The sequence below is a fragment of the Macaca fascicularis genome, chromosome 7 (genome assembly GCF_037993035.2).
Source record: "Macaca fascicularis isolate 582-1 chromosome 7, T2T-MFA8v1.1".
NCBI lineage: Eukaryota > Metazoa > Chordata > Mammalia > Primates > Cercopithecidae > Macaca > Macaca fascicularis.
This window is the reverse complement of record NC_088381.1, coordinates 41,636,788-41,662,199: the sequence shown is the minus strand read 5'-3', so window position 1 is coordinate 41,662,199 and position 25,412 is coordinate 41,636,788. Positions and strand designations below refer to the sequence as shown.

The 25,412-nt window shown below is 50.8% G+C and overlaps 2 protein-coding genes across 16 annotated transcripts; one reads left to right on the top strand and one right to left on the bottom strand.

The window, feature by feature from the left end:
- The first annotated feature begins 625 nt into the window (after window positions 1-625).
- Window positions 626-24,535, top strand: RASL12 (RAS like family 12). 14 transcript variants are annotated; one of them, XM_073996056.1, is made up of 7 exons: window positions 626-876; window positions 3,352-3,408; window positions 5,824-5,914; window positions 8,672-8,836; window positions 8,929-9,002; window positions 9,733-9,923; window positions 12,976-14,928. In XM_073996056.1, exons 5-7 carry the CDS (start codon window positions 8,985-8,987, stop codon window positions 13,349-13,351), a joined length of 585 nt encoding a protein of 194 aa, XP_073852157.1. In that variant the 5' UTR covers window positions 626-876; window positions 3,352-3,408; window positions 5,824-5,914; window positions 8,672-8,836; window positions 8,929-8,984; the 3' UTR covers window positions 13,352-14,928. The 14 variants fall into 14 exon arrangements, 12 of the variants coding, with proteins under 12 accessions (XP_073852157.1, XP_073852155.1, XP_073852153.1 ...); XM_073996054.1 differs by having other exon boundaries at window positions 5,821-5,914; XM_073996052.1 differs by having other exon boundaries at window positions 5,735-5,914.
- On the bottom strand, window positions 14,886-23,387 carry SLC51B (SLC51 subunit beta). 2 transcript variants are annotated; one of them, XM_005559810.4, is made up of 4 exons: window positions 23,190-23,387; window positions 18,214-18,425; window positions 16,710-16,800; window positions 14,886-15,345 (listed from the first exon to the last, which is right to left on the bottom strand). In XM_005559810.4, the coding sequence occupies exons 2-4, from the start codon at window positions 18,308-18,310 to the stop codon at window positions 15,141-15,143; spliced, it is 393 nt and encodes a 130-aa protein (XP_005559867.3). In that variant the 5' UTR covers window positions 18,311-18,425; window positions 23,190-23,387; the 3' UTR covers window positions 14,886-15,140. The 2 variants fall into 2 exon arrangements, with proteins under 2 accessions (XP_005559867.3, XP_065404130.1); XM_065548058.1 differs by lacking the exon at window positions 23,190-23,387 and adding an exon at window positions 18,542-18,752.
- Window positions 24,536-25,412: the final 877 nt, after the last annotated feature.

Below are 25,412 nucleotides of genomic sequence, written 5' to 3'. Positions count from 1 at the left end.
CTCCCATTAGGGAGAGACAGTAATTCAGAATGGATTAGGTTTCTTGAAGCTGAACCCATACTGGCCCTGAAATGTTAGTAAGGGGTTCTCTCCGCCCCGCCGCCTCTCCCAGAAGCCTGGATTCTGAATGGGTTCTGCAGTGAGGCCTCTGGAGTCTTCACAGGAAAGGGCAGAATAATGTGATTGGGAATATAGAGTGCCAAGGCTGAGCTAAAGAAAGGGCAAGGCTTGGAATTGAACCCGGGAAGCTTCCTGGAGGAGGAGGCGGGGCTGGCTTGGTAGAACAAAGGGAGGGGTGGATTTTCTTGCTGGTGAAAAGAGATTGAGTGGGAGGTTCAGGGAAGAGTGCAAACATCCTTTCCCTCTCTCCCCCTAACCCTGAGGCTCCCTCTCTCTGCTCCTTCCCGGCCGGCTCCGGGGGCACTCAGGAGGGTGACAGGCCAGGTCCTCGAGGCCCAGTCCGGCGGTGGGGGCGCGGCCGGCCGGAGCTCCCTCGGCTCCAGGAGCCGGGTGAGCGCGCCCCGCGGGGGGCTCCGCAGACCTTACAAGGAGTTTGGTGGCGCTTGGGGTGGCCCCGCCCGTCAGGCTCCACCGGCCCCTCCTTCCCGCGGGGTGGCAGCCCGCTGGACGTGGGGCTGAGGGCGCGGACGCCGACGGGTCCGGGGCCGCGCGCGCCAGGGAAGCCTTCGTCCTGCTCCCCTGGGCCCCTACGGGCGGGCGTACTGCACGGGGCCCACCGGCCGCAGACCTGCGTGACTGTCCAGGGCGTCGCCATGTCCTCGGTGTTTGGAAAACCCCGCGCGGGCAGCGGGCCTCAGAGCACGCCCCTCGAGGTCAACCTGGCCATCCTGGGGCGCCGCGGGGCTGGCAAGTCTGGTGAGTGGTGCCGGGGAACCTGAGCCGCCAGGTGCGGAACTGGGCGTGGGTGGGGGGGACAGTGCGCTCTGCTCTTGGGGGCAGGTTCTTCCACTGGCCGGGGAGCTTCCTTCACCCAGGAGGGTCGCACAAGACACCGTGATTTTCTTTGCCTCAGTTTCCCTGTTGCCAGGCTTTCTCTTCTCTCGGCTTTGTGCTCCGCTCCTCCATCTCTGTCTTCTGTTCCCTGCCTGCCTCTTCCCTTTGTGTCTTCCCACTGTCTCTGTCCTCCGTGTCAGTGACCCTGCTCTCCCCTCTCTCTTACTCTGTGTCTCGGAGTCCTTTATGGATCGGTCTGCCCTGCCACCAACCTTCCAACCCCTAACCCTATGACCTCCCCTGGGGCCAGCAGTCAGTCTTGGCGACTGACTCTAAAGGGACCTGTTGGGCACTGAAAGCCTCCCCCGCCCCCTCCGCCCCCTCCGCCCCCTCCTCCCCCTCCGCCCCCTCTGTCCCCTCCGTCCAAGGCGCCTCTTTGAGCTTAGTCGCAGCCTTGCTACTCCCTGATTAGGCTTCGGGAAAGACTTCCCGTCCAACCCCTCCCCCTTCACACCCCCTCCCCGTGGAAAGGAGCTGGTGAAATCACTAGCTGTTGAGATTTTTCAGGGAAGGTCCACTCCCCAACTCCCATCCCCATTCCCTGGGATTCTGGGACAAGTTGTGCATTCTTATCAAATGTGTTTGTTTCAAACCAGACCCCTCTCAACTTTCTGGAAACACATTGGGTTATGGTTCCAGGTGCCTGGGATTGTCCTTGATGAGCCAAGATCTTGGGCTTCCATTGAGATAATTTGTGTCAACACTGAACTATGCCACTCCTGGCCGGCTGAAGGAGGGAGGGCAGAGGGGGTTCTCCACTGACTGTTTTTCCAGTTTTAGCCATTACTGATGGCCAACCCAAGCTCAGCTGGCTGTGGGTTTCCTCCCCAGTGTTCTGTGAGACTCGCTGGGGGCCTACTCTGATTCTGAAGCCAGCCCCACTCCCGTCGGAGAGGGGACTCTGAGTGTGGTTTTCCTACAGAAGGGATTACCCTCTTCCTCTGAAAGATTTGCCCTTTGAAAATCAGATTGTTATCCGTAGCTCTGTAACTGGTACCGTTTAGCCAGTGACTACATAAAAGAAAGAATTTAAATTTTAAAATATGTATTCCCTGAGTATTAGTTTGCAAACTGACACTGTTACGAATCCTAGGAAAGAATTTTAAGGATTTTATTCACAATATCACTTTTTTTTTTTTTTAAAGACAGTATCTCTGTCATTCAGGCTGGAGTCCAGTGGTGCGATCACGACTCACTACAGCCTCAAACTCCTGAGCTCAAGTGATCTTCCCCCTCAGCCTCCTGAGTAGCTAGGACTACAGGCACACCACCATGCCTGGTTAATTTTTCTATTTTTTTTAGAGATATGGTCTCACTATATTGCCCAGGCTGGTCTCAATACCCCAGTCTTGGCCTCCCAAAGCACTGGAATTATAAGCATCACATTACTTTTCTTTCTTTCTCTTTACTTCTTTCTCTTTTGTTCCTTCCTTTTTCTCTCTTTCTCTTTTTCCTCCCTCCCTCCTCCTTTCCTCCCCTCCCTCCCTTCCTCTTTTTTTCTTTTTCTTTCTTTCTTCCTTTCTCTTTTTCTTTCTTTGTTTCTTTCTTTCTTCTCTCTTTCTCTTTTCTTTTCTTTTCGTTTTTCTTTTTCTTTTCTTTTCTCTCTTTCCAAACAAGCAGTAGTGAACATTACTTTTTGAGGGTCCAGCATAGTAGTTGGCCGGTCCTTGCTTTATGTGGCTACACTCTGAACCAGAGAGCTTAATTCTTGAGTTTTACATTCTGCCGAGATACCCGTGATGAGTGTAGAGGCCCCAGAGAGAGCCAAGACTTGCGATGTGGGAGACCAGGACCAGAGTGTGTTTCTTCGGGACACAGAACTCACCTGGACCTTACCTGGAAAGCCCAGGCGCTTGGGGATTTATACCCTTCCCAAGGATCAACCACTGTGATCAACTCTGCTCGTCCTGTGTTTTTGGCTTGTAGCCAAAGCCTGGAATAAATAGCCCCATATTTCAGAATCTCTATGACTTGTCCGGGGTGGGCGACACCTCCCTTCAGTTGAGGTTTCACCAGGCTGACTCTAGGGTAGTGGTTGCATGGGTCCTGACCCCTAAGTTCATACCTTCACAAACACCCCTTAGGCTCGCCACTCATTGCTTTCCTTCCCATTAAGAAAAATTCCCGGTGCAATTAGAGGTACTTGGTTCCCCATATTTCTGGTTTCCTTCTGAGCCTCTCAAACCAATTCCTCAGTTCCCTAGCTTCATTCTCTGGGAGAGCTGAGTTTCATGTGAGTCAGGGATCACAGAGGTTAGATAAGGCCTCCCTAAAACGAGGGGCCAGCAGCTAGACATGGCAGCAGAGATGGAGCCAACCTCTTTCTGCTTCTTGCAGCCCTGACCGTGAAGTTTCTGACCAAGAGGTTTATCAGTGAATATGACCCCAACTTGGGTAAGAAACTACTCCTCCCTGTACCCTCTGCTGCCTGCGCCCCACCTGGAGTGCTCCCCTGGGACCTACCCCGTGGGTGGGCACTGACCAGGACTGCATGTCTGGGGACAGAAGGGAGAAGCCGCCAGGATGACCCAGCCCATGGGGGAAAGTGTTTTAGGTGTCAGAAATACCCCTTCCACAGCCCACCCCAGACAATTGGGGGGTTGGCCTAATTCACAGAACTAAGAAAGGCTGATTTACCCTAAAATATGAAGTATGATGAAACTTAAAAAAATAAAAATAAACATAGCAGGACATCCACATCCAAACAGGTATTATTCTTAGGCCGGGCGTGGTGGCTAATGCCTGTAATCTCAGCACTTTGGGAGGCTGAGGCGGGTGGATCACCTGAGGTCAGGAGTTAATGACCAGCCTGGACAACATGGTGAAACCCCGTCTCTACTAAAAATACAAAAATTAGCCGGGTGTAGTGGTGTGTGCCTGTAATCCCAGCTTCTAGGGAGGCTGAGGCAGGAGAACTGCTTGAACCCGGGAGTTGGAGGTTGCAGTGAGCCGAGATCGCGCCACTGCACTCCAGCCTGGGTGACAGAGCAAGACTCCATCTAAACAAAAACAAAAACAAAAAAACCTCAGAAACAAATAGGTATTATTCTTCAAGATGGTCAGTGTTCTCTTCCAGAAAAGCTGGGCAAACATTTGAGGAATTCTCTAGTGGTGCTGGCTTCTGAACCAGTTTTTTAACTATATGAGAAAACAACTCTTGTTTTTATCACTGCGTCATGGTATATTGGAAAAAGGAATGTTTCCGTGTCAGTCAGAACTGGGTTTGAATCCTACCAGGCTCTGCTCCTTATTGGCAAACTTGAGCCAGTCAGCTAACCTCTCTGAGCTACTGTTTCCTCATCTGTAAAATGGGCATTGAACAATACTTATCTCAGAGAATTGCTGTGAGGATTAAAGAAATAACACATGTAAAAGATCCAGCATAGTACTTGACCCACAGTAGGCACTCAATGCATTTTTGCTTTTCCTTCCTCAAATGGCTTCCTGTACACAATGGCTTAGATTCCCTCCTAAAACAAATCAAAGCAGGATTTTATTAGTATAAATGTTGCTTAAAGCTCACGTGTATAACATTTGTCCATTGTAAACTGTTCACTGAGAGCCATAAGGTGTCTGGATGATCTTAGCCTTTTGAAAATGGGTGTTGTAGTCTTGGATTATTTTCCCCATTTGTAAAAATCAAATAAAGCATTCATGGGACCCCTGACAGCCCTCCAAAGAAGCCCAAGGCTCTGTGACACAAGTGGAAACTCCCTGCACTGCCTGCAGCAGGCCCCTGATATGGTGCTCCTGCCGCACCTGGAGGGGAGAGCTCCTTACCCTAGTGGTGCCCAGCCCGTTAGTTCCGGCTGGAATCCGGCACCAGATCACGGTGTCGGAGCAGGCAGAGACATCATGGCTGTTTAGTCCCCTGGTTTAAAAAAGCTTTTCCTTAGGTAGCAGAATCCCTTCTTCCAAAGTTTAAACAGAACCCCAGCGTGTCAAACAGAGAGAGCGAAGGGGTTCCTGTGGGTAAGTCAGGGATGCAGGGCAGGTGACATGGTGACGGTCCCTAAGGGATTTGTTCCTCGAAGCTCTGCTTGATCCCTGTGCCAAGGCCTTGGCACAGCCCTTCAGTGCTACAGTGGAGGAAACAGGCCCCAGGAGCTGAGGACTCTGGGCCAAGGTCACCCAGAGGAGGCCCTTTGGTTAGCAGAGGTCAGCTCCAGAGAGAGGAGGACACGGGACGCAATGGTGTGCTGGCCGGTGAGGTGTTGGGAGAGGCCAGAGCGTGGAATAGAGATGGCGTGGAGAAACTGAGGACAGAGGTGAGGTGGGAAGACAGGAAGGAAAGGCACACAAGCAGACATGGTGTCTGGGAAAGGACAAGGGGGATTCCCAAGGACAGGGCCTCAAAAGACATATTCGGCCTAATTCAAATATTGCATGGGTCATGCTTATACCAAAAATTATTCCTTTTTGTTTGAAATTCAGATTTAACTGGGCATCTTGTATTTTTCCTGGCAACTCACCTCCAGTCTCTCTTCCTCCCTGCCTTCCAATCCATACTGTCACAGAGTCCCACCGGATGAGCCTATTACAGTGGTGGTTTGAGCCTCCTGATTGAGTAATTTTGGAGTTCTGACCTGGTAGTGGAATGCGTGGGCAGACTGTCTGGGAAGTGGGCAGCCTCACAATGGTCAGTCCTCTCGGCCTGTGGTCTCTCACACTGCACTGACAGCCCACGAGTCGGAGAGCCAACCAGACATTCTCCCCTCAGACTCTCTGGGAGGCCTGTGTCACTCCTCGAAGGTTCTGCTGAGAAGGGCCTGAACATTCCGGCCACTGTCCCATTGTTGTTTCCAGCAGCAGCAGCAGCAGCAGCAGAGACTGAGACGAGAACCTTTCCTTCTGTGGATAAAGGTCTCCACCACCGGAGAGCTAGCCATCAGTAATGCTGGTAAAACCACTCTCTATGCCCTTCCTAGGTCTTCTGAGAGCCTGAGCTCATTTGGTGAGCCTGGAGGATGGAGATTCATTCCCGTTTCCAGCAGGTAGCACAGTACTAGCCTCAGTGTAGATGAGCGTTTAACTGTGGGGGTAAATTTTGGTTTTAGGATTACCCTTTAAAGAAGAGCTCCTATCATGATCCTCATTTTATAGGTGAAGACATGGAGGAAGAGAGGGTCCAGTGATTTGCCTTAAGATTATGGAGACCCTCAGGCACAAAGGAAGACCAGGCATGGCTCCAGTTGCTCTCCTCCAGGAGCAGCCTCATGTCATAGAGGGCCTGGAGTCAGAGGTCTGTGTGGCCCAGGGCCCTCTGAGATGCAGTTTCCCCATCTGGAAGATGGGACCAATAGCCTGTGCTCTGACTGTGTAAGAGTTGCACTGTGTTCTGGGGTATGTCTCCTAGAGCTGGTAGGAGCTGAGAGATTCAGTGTCTGTGGAAGGGCTTTGCCTGTGCTGAGCCCCACAGGAGTGGGCAGGGGTCTCCAGGAGAATATTCTCCTCTCCCAGAAGGGCTGATCGTGCCTCATCTGGCTCAGCCAGGGGAGAATGTCAGCTTCTTACTCTTCTTGCCCTCCTCCTCCTCCAGCAAGGATATAGGCACCATTTCTGAGGCAGCACCCTATATACACTCTGATGTGAGCTTCTGTGGTGCCATTTAAAAAATTATTACTGTGAATGAGAAGAAAACATTGACAAATTCAAAACTTTGGGAAATGACTCTTCTCTCAGCACAAAAGTCCATAGACTATTAATTAGAACCAGGTGTTAGGAAGCTCTTATATTTAAGGACACCAGAGTACTCTGAGGCAGGGACTTGGTGATGGGAAGTCTGGACATTACTGTGACTGGGAAAGGAGCCCCTCACTCCTGCCCCAGCCCCTGAGGCCCATCACCTCTTCTGTAAAGGGAGGCTGGACAGTATGAGCGCCAAGGCCTCTTCCAGCTCATACAGCCATGATCCGCATCCCTGCCGGACTGGGCGATTGTGATCTTTCCTCGTACTCTGCCCAGACAGAGCTGGAGGGCAGGCTGATTCACTGAGCAGTCACGGGGTGAGGGAGTCCCAGTGTGAACACAGCCCAGCCTAGAAGCCCTGAGTTCAAGTTCCTACTGCTGATTAGGTGCTGTGTGGCCTTGGGCGAGATCCCTTCTCTGGGCCTCACCTTGTCATCTCTCTACAATGGAGCTAACAGCAACCTTGAAAGGCTGTCCTGCTGTCGGCAGGAGACCAAGGTTGGGCTAGCGCCTTTCACTGGGCTGGGCAGGACACTGCACCCATTGGGGGGAACCCCTAAAAGGGGTGCATCTGACGTCTTTGAGTGGAAAATAAAGACAGATCTGAAAGAGATGTAAGCAACTAGGGGCAGCTCTTCTTGGACTAAATATAGTTAAACATTTGGAACATAGTTTCCATTAGATTTTTTTTGTCTTTGCATAAGAGCAGCTATTTATCCAAGTCCCCAAAGCAGGCTGGGGACAAGAAGCTGTCTGTGATTCATGCTGGATGCTAGTGGACCTGGAGAGTGTCCAGACCGGCTTGGCTGCCAGTAGCCCTCAGAGAGACGTGTTTGACTATAAATTCAGCCAGGGTTGGGAGTGTGCCCTCTCACAGTGGGTGCTGCCAGGAGGGCAGAGACCATCCCAATTCTGCCAAAAGGGGTCTTCTTTAGGGCCACTAGGGGCAGGGGACACCTAGGGAAAGGTAATAACCAAGTACACTCACACATGTGGGCCAATGACACAGGCACAGATTGGGGTTGGGGAGAATGACTGCCAACATGGCCGCGAGCTCCTCTGCATGCCTGGCCACTTGCTGCCTTCTCAGATTTGAGATCATGAGAACTATATGTGTGTATATATATATGTGTGTATGTATATATATATAGTAACAACTCGAGAAATTCAAATAAGGTCACTAGTTTGGTTCATAGTATGGTATCAATGTAAGTTTCTTTTTGATCATTGGGCTGTGGTTATGTAAGGTGATGACACTGGGGGAAGCTGGGTGAAGAGTACACAGGAACTCTGTACTATTTTACAACTTCTATGTCAGTCTAAAGTATTTCAAAAGCAAAAAAAAAAAAAAAATCACCTGGGAATGTGATCCTGCCCTATTAACTTTGGAGAACTATGGTTCCCGCTGTCCTCACCAGGCATGTGTGGTAAGCCAGGCCCCATGCCCAGGGGGGCCCATCGAGTTCTTACAGAGCCCTGGGAGATGGGACTGTTAAATGAGCTAATGTCAAGCACTTAGCACAGCGCCTGGGACAGAGGAAATGCTTGGAAACTGTTAGCAATGTTATCATAGTGTTCCTGTTTTAAAATGAGGAAACAGCCTCAGAGAGCTGAAGTGATTTGGCCAAGTCACAAAGCTAAAAAGTAGCTGACATTGGGTTTAATACCACATTCTCCAACTGCAAACTTCTGACTACACTAGACTGACTCCCCTGCTGTCATGTTGACAAGGATTGTTTGTAAAACCTTCTTGGAACTTCTAAAGGGGGTCTGACTGCCGTCCTTCCATCGTATCATGTACTTCTCTTTTCCCCCACTGCGGGCAGGAGGGTGGTCGGAAGGGAAGAAGGTGGGAAAGACTGGGGTTCTGGGATAGAGGGGCTAGCAGTGCTGCTCCTGAGCCAGCCTGTGCTGCTAACAGGGTCTAGGGGTCACACACTTGACTCTATCCTGCTGGTTTTGTGTGTAGGTCCAGAACACAGTCCCGCCCCCGAGCCATGGTCTGTGAGTAACCACTGATGCTGAGTCCTGCAGGTGGAGCAGCATGTCCTTGGTGGGAGGGTCTGCCTGTAGCCTCCATGATTGTGAGAACCAAGGACTTTCCAGTGGTCCCAGCCCCAGAGCAGCTCCCAAGGTACCCCAAGGCCACATGGGTCTAGCACAGAGGGAAGCTCAAACTTACACCCAAGGCACTGTGTCTGACCTGGCTAACCATCTGTGTTGTAGAGGACACCTACAGCTCCGAGGAGACCGTGGACCACCAGCCTGTCCACCTGAGGGTCATGGACACTGCAGACCTGGTAACATTACCTCCATTACCTATGCACTGCTGCGAGTCACTGTAGCCTCCTGAGAAGTCCTGGCCCAGAGTGCGAGGCCTCAGATGTACATTTAGATGCCTTTTAAGCTCAAGTTTGCTGTGTAACCCTGAATAAGGCACTTGATTTCTGTGGGTCTGAATCCTTTCTTTGCCAAATGAGAAGGATGGGATGGGGCCTGGAGAGACATGATGGTTGCTGGCATCTGCTCTGAGATCTTGTGCTGTGGGGCTCTGTGCCTGTGCACACGAGGAGGCAGGTACACACCTGTTTACACAGATGCTCCTGGTGAGAGCCCCTTAGCCCAGGTCTCTCCCACACACAAGTCTCCACCCATGTCCTCATCACCCCCTGCCAAGGCTGGATGCCAGTTACTCTCAGAAGCCAAAGGGGCAGCATGAACCCAACCCAGAACCAGCGGTGCCCAGGGACAGCCAGGTCTCTGTAGGGACCATGCCAGAGTCTTTGGCTCTGGGCCCAAGGAGCCAAGGTCTTCAAGTCTCTGGCTGGGTGGTGGGAGGGAGGTTCATGAGACAATGTCTCCTTTCACACCAAGCCAAATCCACACTCAAGTGCCCCTTTGAAAGGGCTCTGCTGGGAAACAATATACAAAGCCTGGGGAGTGGGGAGGTGGGATTGGACGGCTGAGGTGAAGGCCTTTACCCCAACCTCTCTGCCCCTCCTCTGGTGGGGCTTCTCTCCTTCACCCCAGGACACCCCTAGGAACTGCGAGCGCTACCTGAACTGGGCCCATGCCTTCCTGGTGGTGTATAGCGTCGACAGCCGCCAGAGCTTCGATAGCAGCGGCAGCTACCTGGAGCTCCTTGCCTTGCACGCGAAGGAGACACAGCGCAGCGTCCCTGCCCTGCTGTTAGGCAACAAGCTGGACATGGCTCAGTACAGGTGAGCACAGCCTGCTTGGCCCTTGTCTCCAGAGCTCGCTTTCTTCGCTTGTAAGGGCAGGTGGCATCTTCAGGGATTAGTGGGCTGCTAAGAACAGTCATCCCCTTGAATTGAGGTAGAAGGGATTATATGTTTGTCTGTCTGTTTTCTGAGACGGAGTCTCACTCTGTCACCCAGGCTGGAGTGCAATGGCACCATCTCAGCTCACTGCAACCTCCACCTCCTGGGTTCAAGTGATTCTCCTGCCTCAGCCTCCCCAGTAGGTGGGATTACAGGTGCCTGCCACCATGCCTGGCTAATTTTTGTGTTTTTAGTACAGACGGGGTTTCACCTTGTTGGCCAGGCTGGTCTTGAACTCCTGAACTCGTGATCCACCTGCCTCGGCCTCCCAAAGTGCTGGGATTACAGGCGTGAGCCACCGTGCCCGGCCGAAGGGATTATGTTATAAAGGTATTGTAGATGTTGGTCTTCCAGGCAGCCAAGGACTTAAAGGGAAAGGTTTCTGGGTCACACAGGGGCTACACCCTGAAAGTCAGAAGAGCAGCCACTCCTTCCTCCCTCTTGGGTCTCTGTGGATTCTCTTGGATTCACCCTTCTTGCCTGAGTCTATCCTGACCTTCTGGCCCCACTCCCAGCAGCTGACTGATCTAGTGCCCGATTCTAATTCTAAGGAGAGAGGCTCTGATTGGCTCCTTGGTCAGGTGTCTGCTCTGGCCCAACCGGCCCTCCCCTCACCCAGACCCAGCCTCCCACACTCACTCCCACAGTTGACTGGGCTGACGGCAGGTTCTCTTAAAAAGTGTTGGACTCAAATCAGAGGTCAGAGACTGGGCCAGAGGACGCATTACTGAAAATACTGCAGCCATATTTTGCTTGGCTGGCATAGTGTCTTAAAAGACCTAGAACTGGAATGCTTTGAGGTGGGGCACGCTCTCTCCAGCCGACCCCAGGCCTCGCCGCTCCCCATGGTTTACCTCCACCCTCTCCACACATTCAAGTTGCCTGCCTGGCCCTGAGGCATTTGACACTGTGATGCCTGAACTTAATGAGTAATGCCACTGAACTTCTCCAGCACTGACCTTTGTCATCTGTGGCCAGTCTACCTGCAAGGGATAGCCCCTTCCACCAGCCACTCATCCCTCCTTGTTCACGGGCGGTCTGTCCTGCTTCCCTAGGCCCCGAGGGCACATTGACTGGTGTTAACAAGGAGGGGACCCTTTGTTTAGAACGGGTCAGATGGGCAGTGGGAAAAAGAGAGGTGTGGGGCCGTGAAGGGGGACTACGGTGAGAGGCCTTCAAAAAGGTGGCCAAGCCCTCAGACCCAGGCAAATTGTGTCTCTGTGAATGAGGGAAGTCATGTGACCTGAAAGCTGCTGAAGGTAGTCTTTGAGGAATCGCAGACCCTCTTAGGAGTCAGAAAACTGGATTGTGAGTCGGCCAGTTTCAATACAGGGAAAAAAACTACGAATCACTCTTTTGACTCCAATCTTTGCCAAAGAGATTGTCTAAAATGGTTTGGGAGCAAATAACAAAGAATACATGCTCAAATGAAGCTGATCCCACCCGTTCCCTAAAAACAACTTAGGACAATGTATTCCTATTTCATTCTTCGATCAAGTCCCGAGTTTAGTAGATTGAGATTCTGGGAAGCACAAGAAGTCTAACTTTTAGCTGAGCATTGGTCATTGTCTCCCATGACTGTCTCACGGTTTGAAGGGTAAAATCTGGGTTAGGTTGGTGCTTCCCAAGCCGCTGATAAAATTTTCACTAGGATGCAACAAAATAAGAAAAAGAACAATGTTCTGTGCCTCTGTCACCCACTCACACACACGCACACACACACGGGGTTTGTGTTTGTGAAAATTCATTATTCAAGCCCCCACAATGACAAAGTTGCAAATTCAAGCTCATCATAAAAGCACATAATAGCAAGTGTTCTTTCCAAAACGGTTCCTCAGGCAGCAGTGAGCTTACTGGCAGAAACCAGCCCTGGGTGGGGAATAGATTCCATGCCTCTGACTCGTTTTGTCCCAGTCACTCACTCTCTCTGAGACTCCCCCCACCATGGAGTGGCACCCGGGGCAGCTAGCCCACTCTCAGCCCGTGCTCCTGCCAGATCAGCCTTGGGCTCAGAAACTTTTCCTGCCATGGCCCACGAGTGCCTCCTCTCATCTAGTGACTGTGCCATTATCCTCGGCAGTGAGCAGTGGGACAGCTCAGCAGTAGGGCAGGAAGATGCAGCCAGTGGAATCTCGCCCCCAAGACCTCAGGGACCCCCCCGTCTCTCCCCTCTTCTAGACATCCGACCTACGCAAGAGCCAGTCTTCTTTTTCCTCCCACCTCGATTCCCATGGCTTTCAGGTCAGAAACCTCCACGACCTTCCCAAGTTTCGGATATTCTATCCTCCCTTCACGGGAGGTGGTGTAGGACCAAGCCAGAATAGGTGTTGCCCCCTCTCTCCTTTTGCCCTCCTCACCATGAAATGTTGTCACCCCTGCCCTCTCCTGCCTCTGTCCTGGAGAGGCAGACAGAACACCCCAGGAGCCCTGAGAACTCTGCCAACCACAGAGTTGTCTAACCCTTCAATCCAAACGACTGCTTCTCTCTAGAGCTGATCCCACAAGCCAGAGCTGGGGGTGGCCCGTTTCCTGCCCCAGGTACCCATGTTGGGGTAGAGAAGAGATGGGGCTGGGAATGGCCTGCTTCCTCCAGTCACAGGCAGAGTTTAGCATAGGGGATTTGGAGTAGCTTCTTACCCTCATCCTCACCCCAAAATTCTCGCTTGGGGGACATCAGCTACCATTTATTGAGCACTGACTCCGTGCCAGGTACTGTGCTAAGCACTTGAAACAAATTGTCTTTCGTAATCCAAACAACCCTGAGGGGCAGAGGTCAGTAATCCATTGTACCTATGAGAACACTGAGACTCAGAGAGGTGAAGATGACCCCAGGCCACCCAGCTAGTCCATGGGGCGCCGGGTGTAGGAGCTGGTCTGCCTGATTTGGCACAGCCTGCTCCTAACTCCTTGCCTCACCCTGCTTCCTCACCAGGCAAGTCACCAAGGCAGAGGGTGTGGCTTTGGCAGGCAGGTTTGGGTGCCTGTTTTTCGAGGTCTCTGCCTGTCTGGACTTTGAGCACGTGCAGCACGTCTTCCATGAGGCAGTGCGAGAGGCACGGCGGGAGCTGGAGAAGAGCCCCCTGACCCGGCCCCTCTTCATCTCCGAGGAGAGGGCCCTGCCCCACCAGGCCCCACTCACCGCCCGGCATGGGCTGGCCAGCTGCACCTTCAACACACTCTCCACTGTCAGCCTGAAGGAGATGCCCACCGTGGCCCAGGCCAAGCTGGTCACTGTGAAGTCATCCCGGGCCCAGAGCAAGCGCAAGGCGCCTACCCTGACCCTCCTGAAGGGCTTCAAGATCTTCTGAGGACCCTTCCCCAGGAACCCCAGGCTTGGTGGGTGGACAGGACTGCAGCAGGGCAGGGGCTGGCTTCTCACCACCGGCTTTTCCCTCTGATGGACAGCAGACCCCACCTCCAGCACCAAGCGGTGTCCCTACACTCAGTTCACTGTGCGAGCTGCAGTGGCAGGCAGGGATGCTGCTTCTGTTCCCTCCACGCCTTGGTCTTCATGGTAACCACCGCATCTGTGGCCCTGGAGGGAAACAGCCACTGTGACAACCCAGAGACCTGGGTTCAGCCTTAAGTAGGAAGAAATTGCAGTGTCCATCCTGCTGCCATCAGCCCTTCCTGCTCCAGCTACAGTTGAGCCAGCTGTGGCCCTTGGTGGACGGTCTAGGTGGATAGCTCTGTCAATGTCAGGCCTAAGAACCTGCAGAGTGACAGCCCTGGGGTCCTCGCGCCACCTGGTGGACGGGAAAGGCAGGGCGGCTGCCGTTTCAGAGGCCAGAGCCTGGCCCTCCTGTCATCTGCTGACTTCACAGAAGGCCCAGGCTACAAACCCCACAGTTTATTCAAGGAAATCTAGTTAAAATAATCCAATGGACAGCCTGGGCGGGGCGAAGAAGCCCCAGGAAGGGGTATTTCCAACACTTGATGTCTCAATGAGGATAAAAGGGAGGGGGCTGTGGGTTGTCCAATGTAAGGAGCCCCAGAGTTCTTTCACCAGCAGACAGATTCCCCATGTGTCTTCCCACTGTTAAGGACTCTGTCCAAAGAACCTCAGGACCAGCTCCGTCAAGTTTAATGATCCAGGCTGCAGAAGAAAGTTGTCACTCCAGTGAGTTACCCAGGGCTCCAGGGAGCCCACAGCAGCATCAGACCCATCCAGGGGCTACAGGGCCTGCCCCCTTGCAGGTGGAAACACAGTATACCCGTTTGTCGTCTGGTTTGGCAGGACCCAGGACCCTCAGCAATGAGTCTGAGTGTTCAAAGCCCACTTTAGAACCTAAAGCATTTTGGGTTAATAAAGCAAATTTTTGCATATGTTATTTGGTGGTGTCACCGCAGCTTATACCAGGACACCATGGCTCAGACATGGGATCAGGACACTCCTTTCAGATCCCACCGTTGGCAAGAAAAGGCTCTCCAAGGCAGGCAGCGTGGTAGTTGTCTGTGTTTTGTTTACCACACGCCAGGTCCAAGGGAAGTCTTGCACAGACTCTTAGCAGACAAGCAGGGAAAGGAGAGGGCCCTGGTGGGTGGAAGGATTGGGAAGGGGGTTCTGGGCCTGGAAGCCTGCTTCTTCCCCTCTCAGCAGTCTCAGGACTGCTGTTGTATTGCAAACAGTATCTCTGACCCAGTCTTCAGTCTCATTCTGTAAATAGAGGAGCTGAGGTCAGAGCAGGGCTGTGAACTACTCAAGACCACATGCTTGGAGTCCTAGCCAGGCTTCCCGACCCACAGGCCAGCTACGGATTTTGCACTTTTGCTCCAGGCCACTTGTGTGTGTATGTGTGTGTGTACCACTGCCATGTGAACAAACTATGCAATACCACCTGCTCACTTCCAGGAGCATTTTAATAAAAGATTTTTTTTAATAACAGAATTTTAGTTTGCTTGCAGTTCATTCATTGTATCTGCTAAAAAAGAAAGGAAGGAAGGAAGGAAAGAAAGAGAGAGAGAAAGAAAGAAAGAGAAAAGAAAAAGAAAAAAGTGGGCTGCTTGGGAAAGACTGTAAAACCTGAGAGGTTTCAGGCCACTGAGCTGAGCCCAGATCATGTGCCTGGCTTAGGGTGGGACTTCTCTGAACCCTCACTAGCTCTCAGTTTCTGGTATGTCTGGAAGGAAAACTGACAGCACATCTCTCTCTTTTAACTCGAGTTCCACCTGGGCTGAGTTTGGCTTTTCTGAGAGCAAAGTCTCTCTTAGGTTGTTTAGGCTGTTGTGATCCTTGGTTCTGGCCTCATCCAAATGCAGGACTTCTGGATTTTCTTTTTCTGGTGGTTGCATCTTTTGTTTTCTGGAGGGACAGGGAACAGTGTTAATCGGGGGGGCTGAGTGGTTGGGGCAGGACTGGGTCTCCCAAATGGCTTAAAGAATCTGAAGGGAAAATTCTGTATGCATTCTGTATGCAGTTGGGGGAGAAGCGGCAATAGTTGGATATTCCCTCAACAGAGAAATGACTTACGCTTGCGTGTGTGTCATTTCAGGGAGTCCTTACTGTCACCTGTGAGCTCAAGTATCATTGCCACCCCCCCCGCCGCCACCTTCCAAGTGAGGAAATGTAGTTCACGGAGGCCAGGTGCAGTGGCTCATGCCTGTAATCCCAGCACTTTGGGAGGCTGAGGCGGGTGGATCACTTGAGGCCAGGTGTTTGAGACCAGTCTGGCCAACATGGCAAAATTCCGTCTCTACTAAAAATACAAAAATTATCTGGGTGTGGTTGTGCCTGTAATTGCAGCTACTTGGGACACTGAAGCAGGAGAATCGCTTGAACCTGGGAGGCAGAGGTTGCAGTGAGCTGAGATTGCACCATTGCACTCCATCCTAGGCAAAAGAGAGACTGTCTCAAAAAAAAAAAAAAAAAAGCTAAGGATGCACATAGTTAGGGTGTGCACTTAAGCCTCCTGACTCTTGAGTCCTGTGTTCATTTCACCTAACCACACTGTCTCTAACCTTGGACTGTTATCCTACTTAGCACAGGTCCTTGTTACCACACACCTCATCCCTCACACTACTGCAGGAAATTTCTAACTAATCTCTCTGCTTCTGGGTGTTTCCTTCTCTAAACCATCCTAGGCACAACACCAGTCATGTTTCTAAAACCCCATCGTGTACACATCACTCCCCTCCCCCAACCACCTTCATTGGCTCCCACTACCCACTTCCTTAACCTTCTAATAACTCTCACGAGTCTGTCCTCTCTCCAGATTGGTTTTATTCAAGGTATCCCTAGACTTCCTGGCCATAGTGGAGGGACCCAGTGGGGGTAAGCTGTCAGCCCAGAGATTCTGCCTGGGTCGTAGGGGGAACAGGTCTGCTGTACCTGTGGACAGCCACTCATCTCTGAGTTGACCTTGCTGAGGTGCATGTGTCCTGACAGGGTGAGAGGGGCAAGCTCCCCTTCTGAATGGCTACACTCCTCCAGGTCATGCCTGCTTCCTGTCCAGGGCCAGGGGGTGGTAATCAGGGACTGTTGCTGTTTTTTGTTTTGTTTTGTTTTTAGCAGCTTTGGGTTCTCGAAGGACACTGAAGGCTGAATTTTGCTGTCCCAAAGGGTGGACAGCCATGATCCCTAAGTGACCCCTCTCTAGATTTCCCTCTGGGAAGGCAGGGCCTCTACCCCTCAGAGACCACCCCATTCCCCCAGGACCAGCTCCTCACCTGCTTGCCTGGATGCTCCTTCCCAGGAGGAACATGCTTATCATGACCACCACAGCCGCCAGGGCAAGGATGGAGTGATTCCAGGGAGATGCTAGGGAGGGACACACAGGACAGAGCCCTGAGGAGTGGCCAGGCACCTCTCAAGCCCACTAACAGCTGGGCCCTGGGCTCAGACCCAGCTTACAGTATCAACTGTCCTTTGCGTGGAGACCCTAATCCAAGATGAGCCCCTTGCCCTGGGGCACTCCCAGTGTAACAGGTGGGAGGGTGGAAGACACAGTCTCTACTCTGGAGAAGCCCTAATCTAATGGAGGAGACAGTACTGCCGTTAAATAACAGTGGGGCCACAGGGGTGAAGGGCAGAGGCCTGCGGAGGGCAGGGGACAGGTGGGCCAAGATAAACTTTACAGTCTTGAGTTTTGCCAGGGGCTGGCACAAGGCAAAGAAAGAAGGCTGGGCGCAGTGGCTCACGCCTATAATCCCAGCACTTTGGGAAGCTGAGTCAGGTGGATCACCTGAGGTCGGGAGTTCAAGACCAGCCTGGCCAACATGGTGAAACCCTGTCTCTACTAAAAATACAAAAATTAGCTGGGTGTGGTGGTGTACCCCTGTAATCTCAGCTACTTGGGAGGCTGAGAATCACTTGAATACAGGAGGCAGAGCTTGCAGTGAGCCAAGATTGCGCCACTGCACTCCAGCCTGGGCAACAGAGTGACCCTGCCTCAAAAAAAAAAAAAAAAAAAGACAAAAAAAAAAAAAAAAAAGAAAGAAACAAAAAAAAAAAAAAAAAAAGGAAAGAAAGAAGGCAGGGAGAAGGGTGGAAGGAATGGCAGCTGCCCACAGAGAATACATAAAGTAACTAAACTGAATGTGGATACTCAAGATTTGTCCATGCTGTACCAAAATGAAGGAGGGTCCAGCCTCAGAGCTTTTGCATTTGCTGTCCTCCCTCCAGGAATGTTCCTCCCCCGAATAATCTGCATAGCTAACTCCTTAGTTTCCTGCAAGTCACCTTCCTGATGATAAAAATGTTACCTTTTTAGTGAGGCCTTCCTTGACCACATTACTGCCCTTGCTACATACTTCCTATTCTCTTTCTCTGTTTAATTTTTCTTTTTATTACTCATCACCAATGCACTATGCATTTTAGTTGTTTATTTTTAATCCCCACTAGAATGTACGCTCCATGAAGGCAGAGGTTTTTATCGTATTTTATTCACTATTGTCGCCCCAGTGCTGAGAACACTGTCTGGTATAGAGTAGGAGCTTAATAAATGTGGTGATGATTGGAGGGCTGCGTAAATAAGCGACCACACCCTGAGAAAAGGAAGGGGCGGTCCAGCAAGACCCCTCTGGGTACTGAGACACCCCAGACTGAGTCCCTGTCTTGGAGGAAATGTGCCGCCTGACCTGGAGGGGGCGACAGTGTCAGGGCCTTCAGCTAAACTCTGCTCTGTGTTGAGGGGCACACCCCGACCCCTGCCGTCAATCTCTCACCACTTACCATCTTCCACACGAAAAAACCAAAGCATCTCTTCCAGCAGCTCCTGGGGCACCACAGTACCAGCTGGGTCTCCGGGAGCCCCCTCACTGTGCTCCATGCCCCTGCTCCTGGTGGTGTGTACCGCTGGCAACGAGGTCCTTAGGCCCCTTAGCCCCAGCAGCCCTCCTTGCCTCCTCGGTTCTGGCCCCTGGGCAGAGGAGCCCTGAAGACCCCTGGAAACAAAGCAGAGAGCATGACTGGATATCCTACCCGAGTTTGATCTCCCTCCGTGCCCAAATCCAGATCTCCTCTGGCCCAAAGTTATGGGACCAAAACGACCCGAACGAACCCAGGAGCACGTGGAGCCTGGAAGGGCAGAGACTGTAGAAGTGGGGTGACTGAAATCTTTATTAAAAGCCATCGCATGTGTGGAGGAGCACTGATCTGGGAGTGAGAATGACTGAGCCACTGACGGGCTCTGGGACCCTTGCAAAGGACATCTCGGGTCTTCGCCTGTCCAGCGTCCCCACCTGGCTTCTACGAGCCCACAGCGCGCCCACGCGTTGCCGTAGCAATTGTCCCTTGAGTGTCATGCGGTAGCCAATCACAGGCCTGTGTTTCCCCCACGTGTCAAAGGCTGGGCCTATCACGTCTCTCTCCTGGGAATTGGCACGCCTACAGCACAGAGAGGAGAAAAGGGAAAAGTGCCAGAGGCAAACAGCTGCGGGCTCCTGATGCTGAGAGGGCACCCCCTGCCCCGATCCCGAGAGCTTCTTTTGTTTTTTGTTTTTTGTTTTTTGTTTTTTGGATAAGTTATCAGCAGAATTGGTTTCTGTTGTTTGCAAGGGAAGAACCTGAACCCATGCTCTCTGGATAAATCCCTTACTTCGTGTAGGCCTATTTCCGTCCCAACTATTAATAATAAACTGAACCTCAGTCAGTCTCAAAACAGTCGGACATTTTGACATCTTCTTGTACTACCTGTACTATTACCACTTAACATAAAATGTTCTAGCATCCATACTTTAAAAAACAAAAAGAAATAGGTGAAATTAATTTTGACAACATATAATATTCAGGCCAATATTAAAATTACTAAGTTATTTTGCTTATTTGCTTTTTTTTGAGATGAAGTCTCACTCTGTCACCCAGGCTGGAGTGCAGTGGCACGATCTCTGCCCACTGCAACCTCTGCTTCCTGGGTTCAAGCGATTCTCCTGTCTCAGCCTCCTAAGTAGTTGGAATTACAGGTGCGTGTCACTACCGCCCAGCTAATTTTTGTATTTTTAGTAGAGATGGGGTTTCACCATGTTGGCCAGGCTGGTCCTGAACTCTTGACCTCAGGTGATCCGCCTGCCTTGGCCTCCCAAAGTACTGGGATTACAGGAGTGAGCCACTGCACCTGGCCCAATAACACATTTTTTAAAAGGACACACATTAAACACATTAAACTGTCTCTTGGGGAGGAGGAGGAAGGGAGCAGGAATGGAGATAAACGTAAATAAAATAAAACAAGAGAAGGGTTTTGAACAGATCAATTATAAAACATGCCATAGGACACCAAGAAAAAAAGTGTACAGGGAGGATCGAAGCATTCTCAGGCCCCCTCACACTCTGTCACTGCCTTAGGAGCTCAAAAATCTCAGACCCAAATAGCCTTTGGACGCTCAGCCAGGGGCATTCAAAAACAACTGGATGGCAAAGAGCCAGACAGAAAATCGGAGTATCAACAAAAGGACTAGCTTTGCATCAGAGTTTCCTCCAGCACTAAACGCTCTGAGAAAACTAAAAAGGCATATCTACAAATTGTAAGGGAAAATATTTTGACACAAATACAATACTGACTTAAGCTTTTCATATGTGAATGATCATTCATATGTCAAGATGGAGATGGAAGTCAGGGAGAAAAAAAGACCTTTCTTAGACTTTTTTTTTTTTGAGACAGAGTCTCGCTCTGTTGCCCAGGCTAGAGTGCAGTGACATGATCTCAGCTCACTGCAACCTATGCCTCCTGGGTTCAAGCGGTTCTTGTTTGTGCCTCCACCTCCCAAGTAGTGGGACTACAGGTGCCTGCCACCACACCCGGCTATTTTTTGTATTTTTAGTAATGATGGGGTTTCACCCTGTTCCCCAGGCTGGTCTTGAACTCGTGACATCAGGTGATCCACTCGCCTCAGCCGCCCAAAGTGCTAGGAATACAGGCCCGAGCCACCGTGCCTGGCCTTTTCTTAGACTTTCAAGGACTCACATGCACACTGCCTACTTACTCATTTGAGGGAGATTCTATCTATCTATCTATCTATCTATCTATCTATCTATCTATCATCCATCTATCTATCTATCTGCCTACCTACCCATCTAAAATCATGGAAAGACAAAGTTACAGGAATGGCCAACAGATGTGATCTTGTGTTCTAGCTCCAACTGACTGTCCAGAGCACTGTCCAAGAAGGATTGTGACAGTCCATCAAGTCTCAGATGTAAGAGTGCCTGGATTGATTAGTAGCATCAGCCACAGGCCCCTGTCCCATATGCAAACCCCCTGAACTCACAGAGAAAAGTGTTGAAGTTGAGAAACCAAACACAACCTTCCTCTAGGGTGTGGGATGAGATTTAGACACATGGGACATGCAAAATGACCACTTCGGTATTGTGTGGTTTCTTATGGGTATATACTACCTTCATGAGAACAATACATGTAATTCCATTTTAATGTATTTATATGTATATTTTGTCTATTTGTATGCTTTTTTTTTTTTTTTTGAGATGGAGTTTTGTTTTTGTTGCCCAGGCTGGAGTGCAATGGTGTGACCTTGGCTCACTGCAACCACCGCCTCCCAGGTTCAAGAAATTCTCCTGCCTCAGTCTCCTGAGTAGCTGGAATTACAGGCATGTGCCACCACACCCAGCTAATTTTTGTATTATTAGTAGAGACGGGATTTCACCATGTTTGCCAGGTTGGTCTCGAACTCCGGATGTCAGGTGATCTGCCCGCCTTGGCCTCCCAAAGTGCTGGGATTACAGGTGTGAGCCACTGCGCCCAGACTTTGTATGCATTTTTTTTTTTTTTTTTTTTTGAGACGGAGTCTGGCTCTGTCGCCCGGGCTGGAGTGCAGTGGCCGGATCTCAGCTCACTGCAAGCTCCGCCTCCCGGGTTTATGCCATTCTCCTGCCTCAGCCTCCCGAGTAGCTGGGACTACAGGCGCCCGCCACCTCGCCCGGCTAGTTTTTTGTATTTTTTAGTAGAGACGGGGTTTCACCGTGTTAGCCAGGATGGTCTCGATCTCCTGACCTCGTGATCCGCCCGTCTCGGCCTCCCAAAGTGCTGGGATTACAGGCTTGAGCCACCGCGCCCGGCCTTGTATGCATTTTTAAATGTAGGTATTTATTGTACCTTTTGAGACAACTGTTCCAATTTTGGATATTTAATTAATGGAACTAATCAGATCAGTGTGCAAAGATGCAGATAAGCTACTGTCCACAGTGGAGTGGTTTTTTTTGTTTTTTGCTTTTTGAGACAGAGTCTGGCTCTGTCACCCAGGCTGGAGTGCAATGGCACTATCTCGGCTCACTGCAACCTCCATCTCCCGAGCACAAGTGACCCTCCCCCCTCAGCCTCCTGAGCAGCTGGTACAACAGGCATGTGCCACCACGCCCAGCTAATTTTTGTATTTTTTGTAGAGACAGGGTTTCATCATGTTGCCCAGGCCGGCCTTGAACTTCTGAGTTCAAGCGACCTGCCCACCTTGTCCTCCCAAAATGCTGGGATTACAGGCATGAGCCACCAAACCTGGCCAAAGTATGTTTAAAATATGTTCGATATTGTTACAATAAACACATACTGACGAACAAAAAACTAAAATGACAAACTGGATACAAATCTAGAACCCAGAGTCAACCCTCTCTGGCTTTGTCAGATGCTGCAGAAACAAATAACATATTTCTTTTTTTTTTTTTTTTTTTTTTTTTTTTTTTGAGACGGAGTCTCGCTCTGTCACCCAGGCTGGAGTGCAGTGGCCGGATCTCAGCTCACTGCAAGCTCCGCCTCCCGGGTTCACGCCATTCTCCTGCCTCAGCCTCCCGTGTAGCTGGGACTACAGGCGCCCGCCACCTCGCCCGGCTAGTTTTTTGTATTTTTTAGTAGAGACGGGGTTTCGCCGTGTTAGCCAGGATGGTCTCGATCTCCTGACCTCGTGATCCGCCCGTCTCGGCCTCCCAAAGTGCTGGGATTACAGGCTTGAGCCACCGCGCCCGGCAATAACATATTTCTTTCTCTTTTTTTGAGACAGAGTTTCACTCTTGTTGCCCAGGCTGGAGTACAATGGCACCATCTCAGCTCACTGCAACCTCCACCTCCCGGGTTCAAGTGATTCTCCTGCCTCAGCTTCCCGAGTAGCTGAGATTATAGGTGCCCGCCACCACAACCAGCTAATTTTTGTATTATTAGTAGAGATGGGGTTTCACCACATTGGCCAGACTGGGCTTGAACTTCTGACCTGAGGTGATCCATCCTCCTCAGCCTCCCAAAGTGCTGGGATTACAGGCATGAGCCACCACATCTGGCCAATTTTGTATTTTTAGTAGAGATGGGGTTTCACCATGTTGGCCGGGGTGATCTCGAACTCCTGACCTCAGGTGATCGATCTGCCTTGGCCTCCAAAAATGCTGGGATTACAGGCGTGAGCCACTGCGCCTGGCCAAAGACATATTTCTATCAAAGCACGTATCCAGTTTGCTTCTAGAGTGAGTATCATATTGTCATTTGCATGATTAAACTAAACTTTATGCCTTATTTGCATTTTATTAGTTTTGCCTTTAATGTTCTTTTCTTGTTCCAGGATCCCATTTAGGATGTCATACTGCATTTAGTTGTCTTGTCTCCTTAAGCCCCTCGGGGAGATCCCTGCATTTTAAACAGGGCTTAACCATGTTATTGGACTGTGACTTCTGCCAAAGACCTGGGCCACCCATCCCCAAGGCAAGATGAGGACACTCACCCTGGATCCTGAGTTCCTGAGGACTGCCTTGATCTGCTGTTGGAAGCAGCACCAATTTCTGTATCTTCCTCTTTCTCCTCTTTATGGGAGAACAGGATAGTCTTTGCACTTGAGCTCTCCCAGACAGTAACAGCTGTCACTTAGGGGACAGTGCCTGGAGAGCCTGCAGCAACTGAACCCATCTGGTAGCTCTGGCCTTAGCACACACCCAGGCCTGGAGCTTTCTCTATCACTCCGGGGTGACTGACCTCTTGAATGAGTAGACTGAGAGTGCAAACAGACTCCACCTGACTTTCACAATCCGAAAGCACCAGGAGTCCAGTGCTTTCTTTGTTATGTGTTGGCCTCTAGTAAAGAGAAAACATCCGGATCCTCTGGACAGGCAGGAGAATGAACTGCAGAGGACCTGTGGTCTGTGGGTTCCATCACTGCAGGGGGATATGTGGTGTGCCCACTCCGGGTCTCTATTGCCCAATATCATCATCAATACTTAACCACGGAGCAGGGAGCCAGGCTGGCCTTTTACAGCCTGTGCTTTCTCATAGTGAAGGTCATGGCATCATGTGAATTCCTCACAAGGAGCTGTAAAATATGACCTTTGGAGGTGGGGGTTGGGAAAGGCTGTGTGAGCACCAGTGACCCAGAGAGTAGGAAGCAGGCCAAGGCAAGCAATTTGGTGGGGAAGCAGGAATGAGGTGCTCCTCCCACCAGGGCAGAGCCATTCAACTCTGATAGTCTATGGACTTTTCCATCAACTGGCTCCGTGCATCTTAAGCAATCATTGTTGGTTTAGTGAGGAGTGGGCTTATGTGAAATAAGCCCACTCCTATGTCTTTTTTTTTTTTTTTTTTTAGATGGAGTCTGGCTCTGTCACCCAGGCTGGAGTGCAGTGGTGCAATCTTGGCTCACTGCAACCTCTGCCTCCCCGGTTCAAGCAATTCTCCTGCCTCAGCCTCCCAAGTAGCTGGGACTACAGGTACATGCCATCACGCCCGGTTAATTTTTTGTATTTTTAGTAGAGATGGGGTTTCACCGTGTTAGCCAAGGTTAACCTGACCTCGTGATCTGCCCACCTTGGACTCCCAAAGTGCTGGGATTACAGGCGTGAGCCACCATGCCCAGCCGCCCACTCTTATTTCTTACTTCACAAATGAAACAGAGGCTGAGTGAGGTCGCATGTCAAGCCCAAACTCCTCTATGAGTTGAACATTAGTCAACAGTGTATACTGTGTGTGCATGGGGCAGAGGAAAGAAGACCCAACAGGGAATCTAGGGGCTGCCTGGAACTCCAGCCCCTCCTCATTTTTTAATGCATTCATTTATTCATTGAATAAATGTTACTTGAGTATCTACTGTGTAGATACATGGTAAACAAGACGGGTGAGAGCCCCGCTCTCTTGGAGCTCAAACTCCAGGGGAGACAGACAGCCAACATAAAGTAAGCAAAAACATAATTAAAAGATAATTATAGCAGTGATCATTTCTGTGAACATCTTTTTTTTTTTTTTTTTGAGACGGAGTCTCGCTCTGTCACCCAGGCTGGAGTGCAGTGGCCGGATCTCAGCTCACTGCAAGCTCCGCCTCCTGGGTTTACGCCATTCTCCTGCCTCAGCTACAGGCGCCCGCCACTTCGCCTGGCTAGTTTTTTGTATTTTTTAGTAGAGACGGGGTTTCACCGTGTTAGCCAGGATGGTCTCCATCTCCTGACCTCGTGATCCACCCGTCTCAGCCTCCCAAAGTGCTGGGATTACAGGCTTGAGCCACCGCACCTGGCCCTCTGTGAATCTATACTAAAAACTGAATAATGAGGGGTTAACCATGCAAAGACCTGAAAAAGCAAGTACAAAGGCCGGGCATGGTGGCTCATGCCTGTAATCCCAGCACTTTGGGAGGCCAAGGCAGGTGTATCACCTGAGGTCAGGAGTTCAGGATCAGCCTGACCAACAAGGTGAAACCCCATCTCTACTAAAAACAAAAAAATTAGACGGGTGTGGTGGCAGGCGCCTGTAGTCCCAGCTACTCAGGAGGCTGAGACAGGAGAACTTCTTGAACCCAGGAGGCGGAGGTTGCAGTAAGCTGAGATCACACCACTGCACTCCAGCCTGGGTGACAGAGTGAGACTTCATCTCAAAAAAAAAAAAAAAGAAAGCAGGTACAAAGACACTGAAGAAATAATGAGCTTAATGTGTCTGCGACAAAAAGGTGGCCAATATAGCTGAATCA

Excerpts from the sequence above, each read along its gene's own strand:
- RASL12 (XM_005559807.5), top strand. The coding sequence starts at position 774 with ATGTCCTCGGTGTTTGGAAAACCCCGCGCGGGCAGCGGGCCTCAGAGC. Across the intron at positions 877-3,351 it reads CCGCGGGGCTGGCAAGTCTG|CCCTGACCGTGAAGTTTCTG; the intron begins GTGAGTGGTGCC and ends TGCTTCTTGCAG. Across the intron at positions 3,409-8,928 it reads TGAATATGACCCCAACTTGG|AGGACACCTACAGCTCCGAG; the intron begins GTAAGAAACTAC and ends TCTGTGTTGTAG.
- SLC51B (XM_065548058.1), bottom strand. The coding sequence starts at position 18,618 with ATGCGATGGCTTTTAATAAAGATTTCAGTCACCCCACTTCTACAGTCT. Across the intron at positions 18,426-18,541 it reads CAGGCTCCACGTGCTCCTGG|GGGTCTTCAGGGCTCCTCTG; the intron begins GTTCGTTCGGGT and ends CTTTGTTTCCAG. Across the intron at positions 16,801-18,213 it reads GTTTTTTCGTGTGGAAGATG|CATCTCCCTGGAATCACTCC; the intron begins GTAAGTGGTGAG and ends GTCCCTCCCTAG.